Raw genomic sequence first — 23,819 nt, 5'->3', positions numbered from 1 at the left:
TTTATGAGCGACTGCGGCTAAATGGATAAAGTAGGTGTGTTTCAGGCTTAAAGTTGTGGGTTTGATTCCAGTTTTCTCCTCTGTCATTTAACCCCAGATTGTGTGCTGAGCCACTTACCTGTTTGTGAATATCTGTGTTTGAATGCAAACAGGGCTTTATAGATTAAGTTTATTTACCATTGACCAGCACAAATTAAAATGATTATGAAGTGGGAGGAAAATGATGAGTAAACTATCAATCACAACTAGAGACTGACATTTTCATATTACGTAAAATATCGCAAAGATTTTCTCCAACCGTATTTCCAAAGCTCATCTTTCATTGCTGGAGAGAAAAAAAGGATTCCCACAGTATTATGTTGCCACTGCTGTGTATGCCCATGGAGCTAGAGGGTGTTGGTTGTGCCATATAATAGATTAATACCGAGATTAAATCACACACCAGTCTGTTTACTAATTGGCTAATTTCTAGAGGCAATTTTAGGGGTGTCAGAGTAAGGAAGGAGCTGAATAGAAATGCAGGCCGTGCTGTAGAGTATTTTCATTCATATTTGTCTATAAGGGTCCAAAATAACACATTGAAGTTTGTGGTTGCGTCGTGAAACAGTCCGAGGGGATAGGAATTACTTTCGTACAGTTTGGAGTTCTTCCCCCTCAAGCCCAGTAGCCGATGATGAAGACCGTTACCGAGAGGCAAATGATGAGGTTGGCGTTGACGAGGTGCCGTAGTCTTGGCTTTTCATCCAGAGTGCAGATGATCTGCTCAGGCGCAGGCGGGGCCACGGCGTCGCTGTCCGCCTCACTTCGTCTCTCCATCCCACACAACCAGTAGATGGCAGACATGAACCTGGACTGACTGGGAGGACTGGACACAGACGAAGCCGAGTCTGCAGAGGTCAGTGAAAAACGGTGTTAACTAGGCAGTTTGGAAGTAGAAGTTGGGAGATGCGCAGCAGAGACAGACCTCTCCTTTGATCGACGGCTTGTCCATTTCTGCTTTCTGTACGTCTGCGTTCCGCTGGGATCTCTTGCTCTTTTGGCTTCACCGGATCAAACCTTGTGAACCAAGTGAGACGACTTATCTGTTCAGAAAGCAAAGCAGTAAGAAGATGCCACGGCTGGAGTCTGCCTGTATCTTAGCACATTATTGACACCTAGTGGTGCTATAGGTAAATGATATAGTTTCTGTGAGGTTTGCAAACAAAGAACCAGCTGAGAAAAGGTCAGAATGCTGCTTCACCTGTTCTGGACTGGGCTCCTCGGTAGCCAGGCTGACTACAACCACCACAGCCAGGGTGATGAAGGACAGCAGCATGGAGAAGTAGAGGTAATGGACGTATTTCAGCACGCCGGGTCTGTCGTCCTCTTCAAAGCACAGTGGCGCAGGGTAGACGAAGTCCAACAACATGCGTATGCAGCCCACCGTGAGGCCAATCGCGAGACCCCAGAAGGCGCCCTGTGTGACAAAACAAACCCATAAGCAAATCGGAACAAGACGGCTCATTTTTAAATGCGGTCTGATGATTAAGCTCCTCACTTGCTCATTAGTCCTCTTCCAGAAGCAGCCCATGAGGAAGATGATGCTTACAGGGGGCTGCAGGTAGGTGCTGATGGACTGGATGTAGATGAAGAGCTGGCCACCCTGACTGGCCTGGACGACGGGGATCCAGAGCACTGACACCGCCACCAGGACGAGCACAAACACCCTGCAGGGTCAACATGTAGTTCAATGCTTTAAATAAGCAATTTAGCTGTATGCTGAATCTATATGCATGGTTTTAAGCTGCAACTTTTTTTTTTTTTTTTTTTTTTTAAAGGATTAAGGTGAAAACATTTGGAAAAGAATTGACTTTGGAAGTGCAGTGCCTATACATCACAACATCAAATATGTATGTATTTTATAGGAATTTTAGACAAAGTCTAATGTATAATTGTGAAGTGAAAGGAAGACAAATGAATTTTACATTTTTCAGAAAGAAAAAACTGAAGAATACGATACATATTTGTATGACAGAGTCGACACTTTGTCGAGTCGCCTGTTGCTGCCATTACAGCCGCACGTATTTTGTGGGTATAAAACAAGTCAAACTTGGTTATGTTGGATGGAAAGCGTGTTGTAATATTAATTTTTAAGTCTCATTCTTAATTCTACTCGAGATTTTTAGAATGCGCAACTAATATCTGTAATTCCCCCACCAAAACTGGCTAGTTATGACTTCTGAAGGCAAATGGTGGCACCAGATAGTTTTAGGGGTAATAGAGTAAAATCAACCGCACTTTTCAGATTTTCATCAGTAAAATAAAAATGTGTCTTATCTTCCTCTAACGTTACAAATATGCCCTACTTTGAGTGATCCAGGGGAATGAATACTTTGGTGTATAGAGTTTGATGGACAAAATGACCATATATCAAGCTGCATTTCTTCTTCTCTGTAAAATAAAATATTTCCATAAGTTGAGTTTCTGTTCTTCGCTTGGATGCCGCAGTGAGTCATACCTCCCCACAATCATGAGCTCCCACTCAGAAGCACGAGATCTGAAGCTCTTCCATAAATCCATGGTGAAAATGGTGCTGGAGCTGTTGAAGATGGAGGTCAGAGACGACATGAGAGCAGCAATCATCACCGCCATCATGAGCCCTCGCAGTCCTGAGAAGGAAGAGCGGCAAGTAGGGAGCCGTCTGTGCGAAAGGAAGACGGGAAAGGGGGAGAGCAACGGCAGAAACAGCGTCTCACCTGCAGGGAGAAGCTCCATAACCAGTTTGGCATATGCAATGTCCGAACAGCCCACTGAGTTCCCACAAATCTGCTTGCACAGGTCAGGGTCGGCACACGCCACTTCATCTAGACACAATATCATACAGTGAGCACAGTAAAAAAGGGAACTGCCCTGACTGATCCCCTCGCATCCCAATCTGTACCTGGGTAGAGGATCCTGCTGATCATCCCGGGGAGCATGATGGCAAAGAAAGGCAGAACTTTCAGGTATGCAGCCAGGAGAGACCCCCCCTTAGCGTGGGTCAAAGTCTTTGCAGCCAGAGAGCGCTGCACAATCACCTGCAGGGAACCCAGAGAGACTCTCAGCTTCCCGGCTTTGGTGAATGAATGACTGAGATCTTCATTGGAAGAATCTATTTTGCATAAATCAGAATGGGAACAGCAATCCTGTAACTCAATGTTGTCACTTAACTGATAAGTCAGTAAATGATCAGTTGAACTGCCTGTGCATTTTTTTTCTTAGGTCACTAATACTGAGAAGAGGAAAGTTTTTAACAGAAAAATATGTCAACGAGCTAAATCCAGGAGAAAAGCTTGGCACATAAATAAATAGAAGTTTTTGTTTAGTCTTTTAAAGATGGAAAAAACATCCCTGTTTTTTACAGTCATAAAATGTTTATTCTAGAAATCATGACTCTTAAATATGATTTTATACTTTACCATGCATTAAGTCTACTTTTTTTATATAATACAACTCTGCTTTACTCAAAATAAACAAAAAACTACAACGGAAAAATGTATTTCACTGATAAACCAAATGTCTTCAGTTTTCAGCTTTGTGTACTTTGGATCATTTGCTTAAATACACATAAATACGCTTTCAGTTGACAGCATATCCATGTGTCAAAGCTCAGAGCTAAAGCTAATACATAGCAAGACTTAATGAGACTCTCCATGAATTTGTGATATTTTTTTAAAGAACTGAATGTTTTCACTCTCTGGTTGTACAAAGCTGGTAGAAACACACCCCAAAGACCTGCGGTTGTAATTGAAGCAATACAGTTTTTGCTTAGGAGGACTAAATACAACAGCAAGTTTTGAAAACGGCATCATTTTCAATTATGATACTTGGTGTTGGGATGTCAGATAAAATATTAAAATACATTGCAAGTACACAAGAGTTTGCATCATGATTATATGAAAAGCCTCAAGACATGGAAATGTTTTTGTATGTGGCTGGCTGAGTTCAAAAATAAAACTTATTGCAGTACCTGATCAGAACACCAATACCACATGGAGGGGACGGACATGCCGATGATGACGCCAGGCCAGGGCAGGTCAGAGAGCACCGGGTCTCTGAATACGTGAAAAGCGTCATCTCGAGGGACGCCGCAGGTCGAGTTGGGGACACGGACCGAGGGAATGGCGGCGAAATATCCCTCCATCAGCGCATTCCAACCTCCGACCTCAACAAAACCTCAGAAACAAAAATAGGCGTGTAAAATTAAGCAGTGGGAAGTGACAAAATGAGTAGCATCTGACTTACTAAAACCCATGAGGGTGAGAGCTCCGGCCAGCATGATTGCAGTTTGAGCTGCGTCAGTGTAGATCACTGCAGCGAGGCCGCCTAGAACACGACACATGGCTCATTAGGCACTTTCAACAGCTAGCGCAAAACAAAAGATGCAACGCACGGGACTCCTACATGCAAATGCACAATATGTTTTACACAATTTAGGTGACGGAGGGAGAAAAGTCACCTGCTACGGTGTAGAGGGCAGTCACCGCGAGCAGCAGCACCACGGCCAGGTAGATGTTCCATTTCAAGGCAAGCTGGATGAACACAGCACCTGCATACATATCCACCTGACCACAACAACAAAACAAAAGACAACACAGTAAACAATTTGAGTTCATACATGCAGGTTTATGCAATTTCCCCAACCAGACACAGAAATCCCTGTTGTATTTGTGCCATACCGATATTTTTGTAAAGATGTAAATAAACAGGGACAGGACGGCAATAAATAACTGCGTTCTTCTTCCACCGAAGCGCTTCTGCAAATATTCTGGCATGGTTGTTACCTGGAGAGGAGAGAGTGTATTGGGAGTCGCTCTCACACCACGAGTGCACTCCTGTGCAAGTTGGTGTGTGTGGGAAAACTCACCCCGGAGGAAATGTAAATGGGCAGGAAGAGCCATCCGAGCATCAACACCATAAACATTCCCTGTTTTGTTTTTGTTTTTTTTTGTTTTTTTAACAAATGCAAAGACATTAACATTGATTCTTCTTCAGACTTTCTTTTTTTTTTTTACATTAAATATGATGTCTTACATTCCATTCGTAAGCTATCGCCCCAATTCCTGCTGCAGCTCCTGACCCGGCCAGACCGATGAAATGTCCACTGCCAATGTTACTGGCAAACAGTGAGGCCCCAACCTAAATATAGTTGAGGAAATTAGGATTTAGATCAACTTGGCCTCATTAAAAAAAAAAGTGGATAACAGCTCTTCTTCAGCTGTTTTAATCAGAAAATCAGTCCATCTTTTTTTCTTTTTTCCTCCAAAGATTTGATGGTGTTTTACTTACTGGCCACCATGTCATACTCTTGCCAGCTAAGAAGTATCCATCCACTGTGCTGCGCTTCGTTCTCCACATGGACTAATAAAATAAAACAAAGTTGATTATTTAGAGTATACAGAGGAAGTCGTTTAGTGTTCATGGTTTCGATGTTACACAGTTTGCTCTTGAACATCATACCAGTTTTGTTTCCCTTTATGATGTTTAGCTAAAGTTGGGTTGTGGTTCACTACTCTGTCACTTCCATTTCTTGATGAGAGCAAATAAAGAAATCCATAAATTTTATTCTCATTTTGTCATAATGTGATTTGTTAACCATTAATGCTTCTATCTTGTAGTCTGACAAGAAAAAAATACTTCCAATACTGTATTATAAAACATGTCTTTAAAAAAAATAAAGCCTGGAAGCATCTTTTCATGTGGTGCATCTGGCTTGTACCACATGCCAGATCCGACATATTTTATTTTATTTATGGAAACCTTTTTGAAGATTGTTTTGCTGCTGTTTTATTCTATATATTTCTAAAGACAGCTTGAAATGCAAAATCTGCATTACATTCACAAGGACAAAATGTAATGAATACATTTATTGTCAATCGCTAATTAACTATACGTATCTTATGATAAAATAAAGCTGGATAAAAAAAGAAGACATTCAGAATTATGTCCATAAGTTTTGAATGGCAGAATTTAATAAATGTGAAATTTAGTCAGTTAAAAACATGTTATGTTTTAAAACCATGAAAGTCTTAGATTAAAATATTACATTCATATACCACAAGTCTTATTAATAATATTTAATAAGAATAATGACAACATGTGACCATTAAATGCAATATAATCAAATATAGTTTAATAACCCTAACCCTGATATTAAGGGCTTCAACAACTGAAGGGCTTTAACTCATATAACAACGTGCACATTTCTTATCAATTTTTAATATACGTTAACAGATTGTAGTTATGGTTTTATGTTTTTTTTTTACTGAACTGTTGCACTTTTTTCATACATGACCAAATTTTCTCTATTACAAGATTCATTAATGCATCCTCAGTCAGTTCCCGCTTCGCGCCTGTTTGACTTGCTTTTTCACTTCCATCTGTGACATTCGTACATGTGACTCAAACAGTTTGAAGACTGATAAACTTGGGATGAGAAAGGCTGCACAAGGAAAAAGGGTAAACGCAACGGACAAAACCAGCATGGTTCAGTATGTTCCTGTTTCAAAACAAAAGCTAGTATCTTAACCGTTTTTATATCACCAATAGCAAAGAGGGGACAGATAAAGACAGACTTCTTACCCAGAAACCCACAGCTAGAATCAGCAGGAAGTAGACAACCAGGACCACAATATCCACAGTGACCAGGGTGCTGCTCCCAAAGGAGGGCTTCTGGGTTGGGGGCATGGTGGTCGTCGGTGCTCTTCCACCAGTTGCTTGTTTGAAGGTCATCTGGAAAATGCAACAAAGTTTGTTTCATGCTAAGAACAGAGAAGAACGTTTACTCAGCTGAAGCAGAAAAGGGGCTTTTCATTAGTATTACAGTATTCTGCAGTCTTTTGTATTGTTTGTTTCTTTTTTACTCCCTGCCAGCATGATCTGACATTTTATATTTATAACCCTTCCACGGGTAAAGGCAGTCATCTCAGCCTTCTCATTTCTTGACACTTCTTGCAGATTTGTACCATCAAATGAAGAGTCAGCTTTAACCTTTGATGTAAGTATGTTATTAGTTACTGCAGTAAAAGGTACAAAAAGATCTTTAAACTACAGCGTGTCACAGTTTGCAATGTTTGATAAACTCACCTTTCAGTAATTTGTCCTCTTGAGTCTCATACCACGGGTCTGCCTTGCATCCAAACAACACAGCATGTCAGCAGTAGCCCACAGACAGTCCTTGTATTCTGGCCTTTGTCTTGAATCGTCTTCTACACATCATAAGGTTCAAACTCCACTTTCCCAACATGCACAACAAGGTTTAGTTAAAATGTAAGGGATTTATTACACCTCTCACAGGCAGGTGTGTGAAAGAGAGTTTCCTCATGTCTGTAAATAGCCGAATGATTGCTGAAAGGGGTCTAAATTCATCCAAATTACTCACGAGACGAAATAAGAGCAGAACAAGTGGAGCAACCTATTTGAGTTCATGTGTCTGTAAACACTTACAGGCACAAAAAATACTACTTATGTCCGCTTCTGCAGACCAACTGCTTGCGGCGATAGCAGGAGCTTAATATGGTCATAAAGGAGTCGTAAAGAAAAATATTCATACAATAAAAAGGTCGGAGGAAATTGACAAAGAAAATTTATGTTACAAACCAGTCTATTCTCTTTGGTGCAGCAAAAGTTAATGATCGAAAAATACAACAAAAGCAGTCTCCATGCAACTCTTTATATTTGTCTGAATTTATTTGTCACAATAAAAAATACAGATGTAATATTTTATATATGGTAAATGGAGAGCAGTGCTTTAAATATAGCTTTTTAGTACTCAAGCAAAAAACAGCATGTACTAGTATATCATTTGAAAACAGTGCTTACAATGGTTTAAGCATTTTTTTTTTAACAATTGCACTTCAAATAGTAAAAACTAAGGCATGCATTTATTTACAGGGCCTTGCAAAGATACTAATCGCCCTCTTGAACTTTTTCTCTTTTGTATCATGTCACAACAGTAAACTTTGATCAATTATTTTGTAATTTCACGTGACAGATGTTACTGTGCATAACTGTTAACTGCCTTAACAGTTATGCACAGTAAAGGCAGTGCATAATTGTTCAAGGGAAGGAAAAAGATGCATGCTTTTTTTCATGTAAGTAATGAAAAGTGTGACAAGAGGAAAGCAGGTCAGAGTTGCCTGGAAATTGAAGAAAACAACTTTGAAGCACAGGTTCATCTCCTAGATTGGTCTTGGTGACGACATCCAGAGTTAGAATGACCTAGTCAAAGTCCATACCCAAATCATTGAGAATCCATCGTACGCTACAAGCACACTCCATCCGATTTGACTGTTTTTTTATTCTCTAATATTGACTCAAGGTGGTTAAAGCCCACCGCATGCTACACTTTTCAGATCTTTTATCTTTTCCAAAAATTAGTTGATTCTTTTGTTTCTCTGCTTCCGCGATGCACTGTCTTGTGTTAGTCTGTCACATAAGATCCAATAAGGCGCATTAAGGTTTGTGATTGCAGTGTGACAAATTTGAAAAAGCTCAATGGGTTTAAATGCTGTAGTTATTTTTAATATCAAGGTAAATCAGTTTCACTATAAACTAAAGAACATCACTGTTCCCTTTTAGTAGAGTATTACTATGCTTGGCCCAGAAATACATTAAAATCCAGTTAAATACAACAAAATTAAAGAAATGTAGGGATAATGAGAAAACAGTGCTCCGAGTTGCAGCATATACATATTTTACACTCTCATCCTGTACAGATACCAGATGATACATCTCTATTACACATTAATGAGTGCCGTATCTAACAGTGCAGCACAGCTAAAAACATTTGGAAATTGCACCACGCCCGATTTAAGACTCACATGGTTCCCACTTCTGCAATCTTCTCTCTGTATTCAGATTACAATTACATTATTTTCTATGAAACAAATAGCCAGCTGCAGCCCGTGCAGACATTACCTCCTATATAAAAGTTGTAATAATTAGAAGTTATCATCCAAAAGAAGAAAAGTCTGCAGACAGTGAGGTTAAGGTACACAAAAGCGAGCAAAACAGCCTTTAATCTGAGATTTACTTAAGAAAACACTTAGTAAAGAGCTTATGTTACATTCAAAGTGGTGGGTGTCTGACAAAAGTAAAGAACAAGCTTCCACAGCTTCTGTGATTTCTGCAGAACCACAGAGTGCAGTGAACAAGTTTTGATTAAAGTTCGTATCTATGTCAAGATTAAATATATAAATACATCTTATTTAAAGATTTGCTACAAATATTCTATTTTATTGTCATTGTACCTCACTAATGGGTGATTATGGAAGTTAAACTTAAACTAAGGTACATTACTGAGTATCTACCTTTTAGACAGTCGAGCTACAACGAAAACTGAACAAGGTTCTTGATCACAATCCCTTTTGTTCTCTCCGCAGGATGCAACGTGAACACTAACATTTACAGGTTTAGCGTAGAAAATGTCTGTCTTCAGTTTCTCTTTTTCATTTCGCTTGTGTCCAAATGTTTGTGCACGGTACACGTACCTCGGGTTTGTATGTGTCTGTAAAGTGTTTCAGCTGCTGCAATGTTCCGTCTCGTCTGCACATGTGAATGTGTGTTACCAGGCCTGGGGGGAGGCCATTCGAGGGCTCCTGGGGCTTTTTGGGATTTCTGCCGCTTGTTGATCGCTGAGAGCTCTCTGCAGTGAAAAAAAGCAAACATCATTGTATGTCTAATGGCATGAAAACAAATCCGTACTCCCTGAACTTTTTCAGATTTCATTATGTTGCAGCCACGAACTATAATGTATATTTTGGGGATTTTGAGTAAAGGAATACATACCTTTTGAATGCAATATACTCAAGTGATAAAAGGTGAAAAAGTTCAAGAAGTGCTTATGCCAGATACAAGTGCAAAACAAACTACAAAAAAAAAGGAAGAAGATATGGTGCATGCAAGTTTAAATTTGGTAAACATCTAAATAGTTAATGGCAAAACATGACTTCCTTACCTCAAACTTGTTCATAAACTCTGCAAATATGCCAAAGAAAGCCTCTGTAGTGGTGGCTTTGCCATCTTCACCAAAGTACGAGGCTGTCTTGCTGAATTCTTCCATGGCTCTCTGCTGGAGCGATTCCAGGGACTGGATAGATGGATGACTGTTTTCCAGGAAGTTCTGCACACATTAAAAGTTAAGGAACTAAAGCATCTCATTTCTCCAAAGTAGATAATAATTCCCTCTGCTGCTTTCCTTTCTCTCTAAAGGATACACTCATGACGACCGCAAAGCGATCCTCTGCGGTCGCAGGCATCTTCTGACAAGCTGAGCGGATATCCTGTATCGTTGCGTGGATGTCGCTCACATCCGATGTAATGGTCCTCTGGTTCACTGGAAAGGAGTGCGAGTTTGTGTGGAGAAGGGGTTTAAAATAAAAGTTGAACATCTAATGTGTTTTCCTACCTTTTGCTGCAAGGGGGACCATATTAAGGTCTTTGGAAAAGTCCAACACTTCCGGAAAGTGCTGACACAACGACTTGACCAGGATGTGCAGAAACGTCGACTTCCCATCAACGGTTTTAGTGGTGCTCAGCTGAACAGGACATAGGCAGGATGTTTGATGAATATGTCAAATGGACTCCGGGACTATAACAAACAATTTACGGCAAACAAACTGCAGTACCTCTGTCAGAAAGTTGATCTTGAAGCCTGTGGTCTTGTTGGTTTTAGGTTGGCTGTTATTTAAATAGTTCCCCATCGCCAGCACAAACTACATAAAAGATTAATGTTATGGAGGGAAAAGTGGTATAAGAAATGCTTTTGCAGCTACACAGAACAAACTGAATATATCAACTGTGCTGTGCAAAATTCATGCTTTCCGTGATCATTTTACACTTAGCACAAAACTCAAAGTGTTTTATTGGGATTTCAGGCAATAGAAAATATTCCAAGTAGGGCAAAATTGTACGGTGGAAGGTTAAGGATTTGTATTCCGAGTTACAGAGTCATGAGTGGGAATGTTCTCCTACCAAATGTGTGAAAGTTTCACAAATGTGTAACGCATTTGCCATTTTAATTCATTTTCTTGGAAGAAGGGTACCTCTAGTATCTTAGCTAGCTTCTTGCTCGTCTTCAGCTCCGTAGAGGCCTTAATGATACAGTCAAACGCTCCCCTCAGCTCCTCTGTCTTCTCCTGAAGGGAACACTTGAAGAGGAGGCTCTGCAGACGGGTGTTATACTCTGGCACAGACAACATCTGACAGACATCAACAACAACCCTCGAATCATCACCATGGTGAAACTCTGTTCCTTCGCAGCTGCACGGCAACAACAACACTAGCTCCACAACGTGCCAGGACTTCACCTGTAACATGAACTGGTCTGGCTCACTGAGTTTACTAGGGTCCTCTCTGTACGCTTCGTACTTTTTCACCTCCTCCGCATCAGGAGCGTACAGCAGCAGTTGTTTAATGTGAGCTGCTTCCAGTCTGTCTGCAGTCATATTCATCAGCACCTGACGCAGCTCTCCGGGAGAAAGCTTCAAGTGGGCTATCAGGATGGCTGTCGGATGACACAAAGCAGAGGTTGGACAGAAAACTAAAATGAGGAATATTGGTATGTAGGGCACAATGCTGTACTTACAGGCATTATAAGCCTTCTTGTGGGACAGGATTTCTATAACATCTTTCTTCTTGAAGGTTTCCAGGTGCGGCAGAGGCTCTGGAGCGGGCACTACAAATTTGACAACATTTATGTTTATTTCTATTGGGACTAAATTTACAAGTTCAATTTGAAATTATGGGATATTTTTTAAGCAAGTTTTTGATTTAAAAAATACATGACCTCAACATGTTTGAAAATGCCCATAGTGACTTTCCACTGCTGTTTGCATAAATAATATTTCTTTAAGATGAAAGCTGAATTATAGCTGAAGCCTGATTTGGATTTGGTCGCTCTCGGACTTTAAATTTAGCCTCCAAACCCAACAAATCAGGATTTACACTAAATAGTAGAGAGTTATCTAATGAAAGAAAACTAAAGCTCCTTATAATTTTTGGCTTATAAAAATTATATTTCATTCATTTAAATATCATAAATAATGGTAAATAATAGTCTGAGTACAGACTCTTCAAATTTAAGCACGATAAGGACATCCTTTTACATGCACTCACACGAGCCTTTCTGTGTCCCAAAGTGCAGCTCCAGGTCCAAATATTTCACCATGTTGTGAAGTTTTTCATAATCAGAAGTTTCCCCCAACTTCAAGAAGAAGAGAAAGAGAAAATCAGCATTTGTCTTGCAGTGAGATTATCTAGCTTATCTGTGTTGATAAAATATAAACAAGAGAATTTTAGAACCTGAAAGTAGAAGATAAAACATTTTGATGTGTGCTACTGTGTACTTTAAGATAAGCTTTCTCATTGAAAAACATCCTCCTTCAAGGGTTGTTTGGCATTGGCCATGTGCATAGGGGTCAAGTCTCACTCTGCAGTGGAAATGTTTGACAGTGCATTGTGAAACTGGTCATATCCCTTTAACTCTTTTACATTTTGTCACATTTCAACCACAAACTTCAGTGTATTTTGTTGGAACTTTCATATCACACTATACATTGTGCATAAAGTTAAAGGAAAATAAAATGTGTCAAGTGTAGTACTCCCTCTTTACTCCAACTGCTTTCAGAAGCCACATGATTAGTAAACAGCCTACCACTGTCACCACCACTGCCCCAATGTCAAGACCTAAAATCAACTAAGAACCAAGGTTTTAAAGCTGATGTTCCCCAATGTTCTCCATCCAGTCTAACAGGGTTTGGGTTATTTTGCAAAAAAGAAAACGTTCTAGCCTGTAGATGTGCAAAGCAGCTTGGGTCATACTGTGGCCCAACCTGAACCTCCTTTTACTGCCACTTCATAATTATGAGCTACACAGTGTTGGTTTATCACAAAATATCCCAATAAGTTTATAATTGTAATGTTCGAGGGGAAGGCCTGGAACACCTGATCCAAGCCATCTGGCATACTATTGTCCAAAAGGGAATATTCTGTTTCTGTCACTTTTAGAAATGTCTCATAACTTACTTGTCCCCATATGGTCCCCTCTGAGTTCTCCACCTGCTCCCAGCGCAGCCTCTTCACACTCATATGGTGCGAGTCCATTCGTGACAGAGTGGGTCTTGGCAATGGTGGAGGAGAGCACGGTGGTGGAAGAGGTGGAGGAGGAGGCAGTCCCAAATTCTCTGTGGGATCAGACAAGGAGTGAGGGAGGGACTGGGGCTGACTCTGGCTGTGAGATTGCTTGTGGTGAGGTTGGGCTTGATGCTGTTGTTGGGACTGCAAGAGGTGGTGCGAGGGCTGTGACTGTGGACGACCAGTTTGGGTGGCAGACTGGACCTGATGCTGTGACTGGTGGAGCTGGGGCACAGGCTGGAAGGTGGAGAGGGTGGGCTGGTGAGGCTGGAGGGGCTGAAAGGTGGAAAGAAGTGGCTGAGGCCTGTGGGGCTGCTGAGGAGGATGGATGACTTGAATCTGGTGTTGGTAATTCTGGGGAGGAGGAGGCTGCGGGGTCATGTGGTGGATGTGGTGGATCTGAGGTGTACTGGAATGGTGGTGAGTCTGCTGGATGGAATGGGGTCTTTGGGGAGAAGGTTTGGTTGGCTGGGGCTGGTGAATTTGCTGGATCTGCTGGTCTTTGAGTCTTCCCTGCAGTGACACATCTGCCTGATGATGACCTTTAACACTCCTGCGACTCTGATGGGACTGGCTCTCACGCGTAAACTGGACTGGGAGGGAGGCGGGCTCTTGCTGGATTTCATGCAGAAGTTCTGTGGAGGAGTGATGGGCTTTGGGTTGGTGTATTTGAGTGACTTGATGGAGAAGTTCTGTAGATGAGTGATGGGGCTTGGGTTGATAGATCTGATGGAGCAGCTCACTTGAAGAATGGTGGGCTTGGCCTCGGTGCATCTGGTGAGCCTGGTGGAGAAGTTCAGTTGAGGAATGGTGAGGCTGCATTTGTTGCAATTGCTGAGACTGATGTAAAAGCTCAGCTGAGGAGTGATGGGCCTTGGCTTTGTGCATTTGGTGAAGCATTTCTGATGACGAGTAGAGAGCGTGGGCCTGTTGCATTTGTTGGAGCATCTCTGAGGACGAATGGTGGGCCTGTGATTGGTGCAGCTGATGGAGCATCTCAGAGGAGGAATGATGCGCTGGGCCTTGATGGAGTATCTCTGTTGATGAGTGGTGGGGTTGGGGTCTCATGCCTTGATGACTTTGGTAGATTCCCTCTGCATACTGACCTTGCTGGCCAGGGTGGAGTGGCGGATGGGGTGATGGCTGGTGTGGTGGAGGTGCTGAACGAGACAAGCGTCTGTGGTGGAGGCCCTGGTGGGCCAGTTGCTGCTGCTGTGCTTGTCGCATCATATAAAGGTGGTGGTTAGCATGTTGATGGGAGGTCTCTTGGGAGGGGAGCGGAGGTAAAGACTGGTGTGGTTGTTGGAGAGGAAGAGGTGAATGGGCCTTCTGTTGTGTTGGCTGAGCAGGCATCGACTGGTGACTCTGGTAAATCTGCTGCATCTCTTGATATGCTTGACGCTCCTCGTAAATTCGACGCTCCTCGTAGGCTTTTTGCTCCTGGTAGGCTTGAAGCTCTTTAAGAGCCTTCTGTTCTTTGTAGGCTTGATGCTGCTCGTGTGCTTTTTGCTCCTGGTAAGCCTGGTGCTGCTCATAGGCTTGTCTGTCTTGGTAGGCTTGCTGCTCTTCGTACATTTGCTGCTCTTCAAAAGCTTTTTGCTCTTCATAAGCCTTCTGCTCCTCATAAGCTTGTCTGTCTTTGAAGATTTTCTCCTTAATGGCCTGTTGTTCCTGATAAAGCTGTTGCTCCTCATAAGCTTTTTGCTCCTCATATGCCTGCCTCTCCTCAAAAGCCTGTTGTCTCTCCTGGTATGCTTTTAGCTCTTGTAAGGTAGCTTGAACATGTAGATCTTCTCTTGTAGGTAGGACTTTGTGCAAGGAATGGCGTTTTGGTGGTGGATTGCTTCGTGGAGGAGGTGGTGGAGGGGGCCCAGATTTCCGACGGATTGGCACGTATGCCCTTGGCATGTGCTCAGGGGTGTAGGTAATGGACTCCTGCTGTGGCTGGTGTTGAGGCTGACTCTGTGGGGGTGCCGGAGGAGGTGGAGGAGGCGGGTCATTGAACTGAACAGGTGGAGGTGGAGGTGGTGTCATAGGGGGAGGAGGAATGTGATCGGAGGAAGAGGAGTATGTGAGGGAGGAGGCGTTCTCTTCACCGCTGCTGCTTTGAACGTCACTCGGGCTGCTTAGCTCTGGAGCTACGAATCCTCCGTTTTCTTCCTCATCCACACCAAGCTCATCTTCATTATCTTCCTCTTCCTCATCTGGGAAGTCCATCTGCACAACATCCTGACATTAACACCAAGTACACACCATTAGACCTTCGATGTCAAAGTGGAACCTGATCTGACAACTGTTCAATATATGACGGCACCAAAAACAATCTCTTTCTGATACTGGTGTATGAGTAGGCTGGATGTTCCCTTAAAATACACAATATATATAAATAAAGTAATGCCTTTTTATGTAGCTGATACATTAAACATGGACCACTTTGCTACAAGCCACAATGAAGAAAAATGTTGAATTTTAGATGATTTTGTAAGATTGCTGACTTAAAGACAAAAACTTTCCTTCAAAATATTTCATTCAAATATTCCTTCATTTATCAAGGTTTTAAAGCGACACAGTAATGATTTCACATGTTTGGCTCTTCATATAGTATGTTAACACAAGACCATTAAATTGATAATTAAATAGTGTCAAAATCAGATTCACTTTTTCCAAATAGTTATTTTTATTAAAAACAGATGTAAGCGATTAATTTCTAATGAAATTATTTAATATTTATTTAATATTTTTATTACGTTTTTATTATTAACAAGAAATTTGAGAATTAATTTAACAATTCATTTATTTGCTTAATAGTGCCAATTTTGGCCCCGCAGGCTGTGCTTATTCTGCACATTGGTGGGTTAAGGAGTTGGATCCAACATTTTTAAATAAAGACAAATAAAATGTTAGTTGAGAGATGACTGTGGTATTGATCTCTAATTTATCAGGGCATAAGATGCCATTCAATTTACAAAAGTCCTTGTGTTGACCGTACCTCTTCGTAGTCATTGTCAGGGGTCAGGAAGTCATCCACGATGGCCACCCTCTGTCCCAGCTGCTCACTCAGAGCATCCAGAAAGCGATCTGTGTCTTCTGAACGAGGAGGTTTGGAGAAGGTGTACCGCCGTTTGTTGTTGCGGTGAACAGGCGGGCTGCACGGAAAGTCGGGTTCCAAAGGTGACGGAGGGGGACTGTCCAGGCTGATGTAGGGGTTAGACTCCCCACTGGTCTGGCTCGTTAACCCTGGTGGGTAGAACTGGCCTGAGGGTGGACTGGGCAGAGGATCTGGCCACGAGGGATGGGGCGAGGAACCTTTGCGGGCCCCTGAGACAAAAGACAGCTATAATTTATCTTATCTTTTATTGGACAAAATTACATAATACTCAAATTGTGGGTACCTGTGTTGGCATTCCCTGTAGGAGACGCAGTGCGGGATAAAGGTTCCAGGTCCAGCAAACTCTCAGGAGCAGGAGGAGGGCGACTTTTCAAAGACTTGGACCTCTTGGCTGAGTACATATTCTCCAGTTCAGCATACACAGCTGACAGCTGTTATGGAGGCACATACAGATGGACTACAGTAAGACGTTTTTAATAAAATCTAAACAGTCTAGATTTCACAATAAAATCTGGCATTGGTACACACATTGGTGAGGTTGTTGGGCGTCTCAGGAAGAGACGTTCCATCTCCTGACTGTCTCTCTCCGGGGGCCAACCTCATACCACTGTCCTGACCTGGCTCTGCACGCACGCCTACGTCAATACATTTATTAGAATAACTTTAATACAACCCATATGCCCTGGTAGTGTTACTGAATTTACAAACTTTGGGGTAATTCTTGTACCATTTCAGCAAGACATTGCAGGTGAACAAATCCCAGTTTTAGATAAAGCAACTCTGACAACATAGAAGGTTAAAAAAAAATACATATATAAATAAAAACAGTGGTAAATATGAACTAAATTAAGCCACAATGACCACATAAAAAACAAATGTGACAACAAAAATAAGCATTCAGTCTTCTTTAGTTTATTTGATTAGTCAGGAGAACTGTCTAATAAAAAAATTGTTGGCAGTGGGGGAAGCAGTACAACAAACTCTTCTCAGAAAAGAAATAATCTTTTGCACTAAAGACGACTGAATCCTTAAAATAAATCAGAAGGTATTTCAACAACATCAGTCTAAGGGTGTGTACACCTAGCAACCAGGTTGTTGCACCTTTGAACTTTTTGCTTCTGTTGCTGTTAATACATTTGTTTCTAAGTAGAATTGTAGGTCATTTATGTTACATTGATGACGATATAAGTTTTGAAATAACCTCGTGATTTTTTTTTTTTTAATGTCACAAAAGCCTGGCATTCTACACATGGGTGTGTGCAAATTTTGTTAACAGAGATAATGACATTAAAGACAACCGACACTGCTTAAGTGGTCTCAGTGTTAGTTTTGTTTCTGATGCAGAGATATTGAATGTCAGTACCCATGCCCAAGTGTGTGCCAATGACCAGGTCATCAGAGCTACGTCCCCTAACACTACTCCTGTATGTGGTCCCTGTCACCCTCATGGAGCTGCTACGGCGATGGGGCTCAGGGGCAGCAGACTCGGGGTCCGGAGGAGGAGGGGGAGGAGGAGGAGGTGGCGGAACTGGAACACACATACAGGTCATGCAGAGGAAGAGGAAACAAAGTTTGAAGGGTCGCAGCAGTTCAGCAAACCACTGATTTAGCTCAAGATCCCCCATCACATTCTCAAGACAGTCCTCAATGAGTCACATAGACGTTTAATCGCTGCGATAAATGTGCACAAACCTGGTGCTTTGTATCCAAGAAATCGTGAAATTTTGTTCTGGCAGTGTTCTTGTTCCTCATAGGTCAGCAGCTGGTAAACAAACTGCCAGATCACCTGTTTGGCCGGCGTATCGAGCACCGGGAACACATCCACAATCAGCGTGTCGACGTTCCTGTGACCATGGAAACACAGGCAGGGTGAAAGCAATCACCTGGCTGTCCAATTAACGGTCAAATTGATTAAGAGGAAAATAAGGAAAGCTTAGCTTAAGTTTAGGGCCAGACCATGCAGACATGTGAACTAAGACAAACATAACAAGTGTCAGAAATATCTGAATTTTCTGAATTTCAAAAACAGAATTCCCTGCCTTATTTCAAATTGATTAATATGCTCAAAATGTTGATGTTAACGAGAGATGTTACCCAACAGGTGGAATGTAAACTTCTTTTTTTATTATTATTAAATCTGTAGAAATAAGGATTACAAAATGACATTTAAATAAAATAAATAAAAACACAAAACTTAAAACATTAATAGTATAAAATGGAATATTGTATTTTAAGATATGCGGACGAGATGATAATAAAAAGTATGGTGGCCGGAAAACATACATTTCAGCAACTGTAAGGAGGAACAAGATGTAACGAAAACCTTTAATTAGGAAATATTACATAAAACCAAAAAAGTTAAAATTTCATATAAAAAAACACCTGAAAGAAAAGACAAAAATATGTTTTTAAAAAAACAGAGCAACAAACAACAATATTCCCCTCAGATCTTCCCCCATTTTTGTGTTAATTATTTTTTTGTGTTGTCTTCTGCATTTTGTTTTCCTCTTTGTGCCCACAGTTTACACCTTAGGACCACTACTGAAAAGCCTGTAAACATCTCTCAAGCTTTTACTCTACCATAGTTGATGACATTTAATTTTAAATTTATTTATTGTTCTGGATCACATCAACTCATTTGTCCAATTTCTCACTCCTTTTCTCACTCATGTTCTCCTCGCCCTTTTAGCTCACCTGTGTTGGAAGAAGTTCTCCAGAGCCTTGCAGATGGTATACCTCTCCTGGATGGTCAGCAGGTGTTCCAGCTGTTGTCCAAAGGTGCGTCCCTGAACCCTGATGCTGGGAGGCAGGATGTCAGCCACCCACTGCAGAGAACTGAGCACAGGAGAGCGCGCACGCTCAGTGGGAACGCTGCCTCCTGCGAGGTCCTGCTCAGCCAGAGGAAAAGTAGGAGGACCCTCCTCCACAACCAGGGTGGGCATGGCTCCGCTTCCTTGAAGCATGGACACAACTTTTTCATGAGAAGAGGTCCTGCAGAAATTGGTATTGTGCACAAAAGAACAAATGGAGAAACATTAGGAAATTGCTTTTGAATAGCACAGATTTAGACAGGGGGAAAAAAATCTCTCAAATCACAACATACTGAAGAAGTAGCAGCAGATTATTTTGCTTTATTTATGCTTGAAATAGCAACCGAGTGCTGACGTTCTCTGTTCTCCCAGAAGACTCTTCTACAATCTTTTATCTGTGTTCTTTTTATCTCTTGTCTTTAAAGGTGAGCTATTGTTAGGCACAAATGGAAATATGTAGTGTGGTAGCTGTAAACACCTACAAACAGGAAATCTTCGACAGTCAGACAACATGTTTACATATTTTACACAGTCGATCTTTTGTGGCCTTTTTTTTTTTTTTTTGCTCATTCTGAGGTAAAGTTGTTGATGTACAACAGGCTGCTTGTGCACATGGATAACATCTATGAAATGAATACAAGCAGGAACTCAAACCTCATGTCCAGCCCATTCAGAAACAGGATCCGATCTCCTGGTTTCAAACCGGCCTTGTCTGCAGGACTTCCTGCAGAGTAAAACAACATGCAAGGGGGATACGATTCTCAAGCGACCGCTGCTCAATGAACGTGCAGCCTCATTGAATGTGATACCGAGTTCTGTGAACTGTTGCTTGCAACGCAAAAACAAACACTGAAACCTACCGGGGATCACAGAGTCAATCCACACCGGAGCGTGGCCTCTCAGGGTGAAGCCAAAACTCATGTTGCCCTTACAAACTCTGACTGTCCTGCAGAGACGGATTTCAGAATAGAAAAATCAACATTTTATACATTATCTGTTGTAACTATGTTGTCTGCAGTGTCTCTAGGGAATCAAAACTAAACTGAAATGCTATAAAATGAAATAATTGCACCTATTTGTATTCACCTGCGTTAACAGTTGTCACAGTGGTGAAGTTGGATCAAAGTGCAAATCACAGTTTTTACATCATTTCCTTATCAAAGCAGACATTATATTTTAACATCCACAACGCGTACTTCTACTGAAGCATAGGCAGTATCAGAGCTTAATGATGCCACAGCCTTAGAAGGTTTTACTGAAATGGTTTTTAGCCTGTAGTTTTCAAAAGACGGTGACAGGATGTTTACAGAGGGGGTCTCTGTATTTGAAAGTATTCTTTAAAATGCCTCCAAAATTAGTTTATATTCTGGAACAACGTGATTGATAAGAAATGCAGGATAACATTGACGCTGCTAAAAAGAAATCTAATTTTTACTTTTTTTAACTGTAGTTTGGTTTTTTTCTCACTCTTAAATGTTTCAGACTGTCAAACTAATTTTTTAACATCACACAAATATAGCCTGGATTGATACAAAAAGCTGATTTCAAATCATGATCTGCTTTAATAATGGAGGGGGGAAAAAAGCTGCCCAAACTAATGGCCTTGTATTACAGCTTAATAAGCTATAATTATGCCTTTTTATAAACTTTCCTCCTTTGCTAATTGCCCCCGAAGGCCCAAATTGTCACTTGATGCAAACCTGCAGTTGGTGGTGGTGCCACCCGAGTGGCCAGCTATGAGGGACGTGGTCTTGCGCATGCCTCTGGCAGGGGGGACCACACCTTCTTCTGCGTGGGTGCGCGGCACTGAGCTGGCGCGGGTGGAGACGAGCAGACGCTCAGGGTGGTCCTCGCTCCGGCTGCGGCGGAGGTGGCTGCGGCTGGGGTCACTGAAGCTGCGGCCCTTCAGCCTGCTCATCAGGCTCTGGGAGACCACCTCGTCGAAACGCTCCCGGTGCTTTTTGGGAATGAAGATCCTGGCAAACATTGCGGGAACCACACGCACAAAAAAAATAAATAAATAAATAAACAATCACAAACTGACTGGGGAAAAGCTCACTTTATCGTTTCGGCACAAATCCCCTCTTAAGTCCAAGTTACTGCAAACGGATCACTCCAGGGCTTCATGAGAAACAGATCAGTCCACATGCTTTACAGAAGGAAGGAAACTGGTCCAACATTTGAGTAAGAGTGCCTGTGCTTGCAGGAGGGGAGCTTTGTTGTGAGATCACAGCAGCTGTAGGTAAGAGCGCTCAGAATCGGTGACAGCTCACAGCTATTAAACAAAAAAGGAGGGAGCTCGGTGAATGAGCTACCTCTGGGAGACAGCACTGCACTCCTCCCTTATGGTGTTTTTCCTTCTCTTATTATTCAACATTTGGCTCCTCGTAAAGAAGAGAAAACTAATAACTGAAGCAATAAGAGTGTATTACAGTCTGTGATTTTTGGTGCTTCTGTGAGCCAACTCGTATCTTTCCTGTGCAGCAAAAGGGTATTTATACGTAGGGTTAAAATATGGGTTATGGAATGGAAAGAGATAAGAGACGTTTGCAACTAATTATTTCCAATACAGAACGAAGCTTAGTGAAGGAACCATATTGTTCAGATCAAATTTAAGACAGTTTCCTCCCTGCAGGACAGTTTATCATCTCCCGACAGCTGAAATAAAGCAAAGTTTCTTGCAAACGGATTCAAGGTCAAGTGAAGTCTGCTTCCATTAAACGTCTCCAACGCTCAGTTGTGTGCTGCATGGGTTTTCCTTGAGCAGTTACCTGCAAGGGAATTAACAACATGTAACAAAATGAGAGAAAAAGATGAAGAATTACCACAAACTGTGATGAGAAGTGGTTTAGGGCGTATATGTTTTCAGTAAATGAAGGGCAAACACTCCTTATTAGTTCTTTTTATCTCTGCGTGCTATCTTTCCTGTCCCACCTGAAAAATTGTGCTGCCTCGATCATAAAAGCAACTCGCTCTCCTCTTCTATCTGTGTCTCTTTGTCTCTTGGGTGCTTCAGACGTGCAGAGGAGGAAAGAGAGCTTTTGGTTTTGCATTAATTCCAGTGTGCCTCCATTATACACGGCACAACTCATTATTCAGGCTCAGCAATGAAGTGGAAATCTCTAAACGAGTATTTCTGAAAACTTTGTGATAAATTAAATATGTTCTCTCCAGAGATGCAGTTGATTTTGAGCTTAATTACCTCTTATCTGTAATAGCACAGAAACATAAAAGTAAGATATTTTCCTTATCAGTGTACCCACCATTCATAACTACATACAGATTACAGCAACACTCGTCAGTGTGGAATTTGTTACAATGTGGAGAAGACACAAAGTTAGCCATTTGTTGTGACATGTTTAAAATGAAGTCAGAGGACCTACAGAGATGTTTAAAGTTATTCCGGCTGCAACGCAGTGAGAGAAAGCAAGACTTAAAACAGGTCTGAAGGTTTACAGTAAATGTTATCTGTTTGAGCTTTCAACTTTTTCTGTTGTGGAAGATGCTGGTCATTTACATGATGAACTAAAAGGGTTTCTATTTGTGTCAAGATGACAAGAAAAAATATTTTGACTGCAGTTCTTATATCTTCTGTTGTTAAAGAGAAATAAAACTAACATGTTTCCCCTCTTTAGGTATTTTTAACAACACAAAATCTCACGTGACACGATGACGCTTTTACCAGACAGAATGGGCAAATATTACTAAGTTAAGATCAGGGATTCTGATAGAGTTCTACCATAAAATATGGACTGGAAAGTTCCAAAATTTTGATTGTTGTGCTTTTAATGCTCCTGTCAGATTAGGTCAACACATCCATCCTATGATCACCTATAAGCAAAAAGCTTTCCTGCAACTTTTGCAATTTTTTCCTTCCACACTTTCTGTCAGACTGCAGACTCACAACGTCAAATACAATCATCGAGGGAATCCTTAAATAACTGCTGATTCATGAGGGTATTTTTTTTCCAGCTGATTGACAGCTACAGTCTTCTCAGCCTCACTCAGCAGCCGACAGGCTCACTATAATTACACACGGCATTTTTAGGATGTAATCTGCAATAGGTACCGTTTGACAATTGCAGGATAATGCTCTCTGTTGTGTGAAAGCAAAACCTTGTAAATTACAAACTAAGAGAGATCGTGTAAGTAGGCGACAGTGATTAAGTGTTTTGTGCACTCTTGCAGAAAAACAGTCAACACTTCCCCGATGGGCTAGTCATCTGTCACACCCTGCTACGAGCCCATCTTCATGACCTGTTTTTATGTAATAACAGGAAGTTTTCTTGATCTCAGTGAAAGACGCATTTGAAGGGACACAAGCTGCTGAATCTGAAGGAACCACGGAGGCAGAAAGAGAGACAGCAGAGAACCGGAGCTCTTTCTAGGCCAGGGTCATGTAACTATTGGAAATAGATCTGTGGCGCCTGTAGTTTACAGTTTATGAAGGCCATGCAACTTTCCTGAAAAATATATCACTGCTGTCAAATCATTGGTTAAATGATGGACAGGTTGAAAGAAACTGAATAAGTCCATTTAATGGGTGAATTAATTTCTTCATCTTGCTCAAAGTACTGAACCTTGCTCCACCTTTTTTACTAAAAATGTAAAATTGCTGCAACAACAAATTATAATGTCTGGTTTCATGATTAACTAATGCTATGTTTCTATTACGGTAACTTTGTTAAAAAGCATTAAATTGGAAAAATAAACATTCAACCTTGATCATGTAAAATGGTTATCCAATA

At 41.4% G+C, this 23,819-nt stretch overlaps 2 protein-coding genes across 4 annotated transcripts; both read right to left on the bottom strand.

The window, feature by feature from the left end:
* Positions 1 to 622: 622 nt before the first annotated feature.
* slc5a11 (solute carrier family 5 member 11) lies at positions 623 to 6,870 on the bottom strand. The gene is made up of 13 exons (XM_088008331.1): positions 6,601 to 6,870; positions 5,308 to 5,379; positions 5,053 to 5,157; positions 4,886 to 4,945; positions 4,478 to 4,802; positions 4,264 to 4,344; positions 3,989 to 4,194; positions 2,921 to 3,056; positions 2,498 to 2,843; positions 1,538 to 1,706; positions 1,241 to 1,456; positions 965 to 1,082; positions 623 to 887 (listed from the first exon to the last, which is right to left on the bottom strand). The coding sequence occupies exons 1-13, from the start codon at positions 6,748 to 6,750 to the stop codon at positions 655 to 657; spliced, it is 2,217 nt and encodes a 738-aa protein (XP_087864457.1). The 5' UTR covers positions 6,751 to 6,870; the 3' UTR covers positions 623 to 654.
* Positions 6,871 to 7,682: 812 nt separating this feature from the next.
* On the bottom strand, positions 7,683 to 18,163 carry grid2ipa (glutamate receptor, ionotropic, delta 2 (Grid2) interacting protein, a). Of its 3 annotated transcripts, none has more exons than XM_088008327.1 (15): positions 17,954 to 18,163; positions 17,625 to 17,789; positions 16,790 to 16,896; positions 16,545 to 16,692; positions 16,142 to 16,470; positions 13,045 to 15,381; positions 12,136 to 12,223; positions 11,606 to 11,695; positions 11,328 to 11,524; positions 11,064 to 11,219; positions 10,647 to 10,733; positions 10,427 to 10,556; positions 10,236 to 10,354; positions 9,977 to 10,141; positions 7,683 to 9,664 (listed from the first exon to the last, which is right to left on the bottom strand). In XM_088008327.1, the coding sequence occupies exons 2-15, from the start codon at positions 17,707 to 17,709 to the stop codon at positions 9,584 to 9,586; spliced, it is 4,119 nt and encodes a 1,372-aa protein (XP_087864453.1). In that variant the 5' UTR covers positions 17,710 to 17,789; positions 17,954 to 18,163; the 3' UTR covers positions 7,683 to 9,583. The 3 variants fall into 3 exon arrangements, with proteins under 3 accessions (XP_087864453.1, XP_087864454.1, XP_087864455.1); XM_088008328.1 differs by having other exon boundaries at positions 13,045 to 15,369; XM_088008329.1 differs by lacking the exon at positions 17,954 to 18,163 and adding an exon at positions 16,989 to 17,041 and having other exon boundaries at positions 17,625 to 17,706.
* Positions 18,164 to 23,819: the final 5,656 nt, after the last annotated feature.

This window comes from Poecilia mexicana, unplaced genomic scaffold (assembly GCF_051168715.1).
Source record: "Poecilia mexicana isolate PSO_F unplaced genomic scaffold, ASM5116871v1 scaffold_8, whole genome shotgun sequence".
Taxonomy (NCBI): domain Eukaryota; kingdom Metazoa; phylum Chordata; class Actinopteri; order Cyprinodontiformes; family Poeciliidae; genus Poecilia; species Poecilia mexicana.
This window is presented reverse-complemented; position numbering and strand designations above follow the sequence as displayed.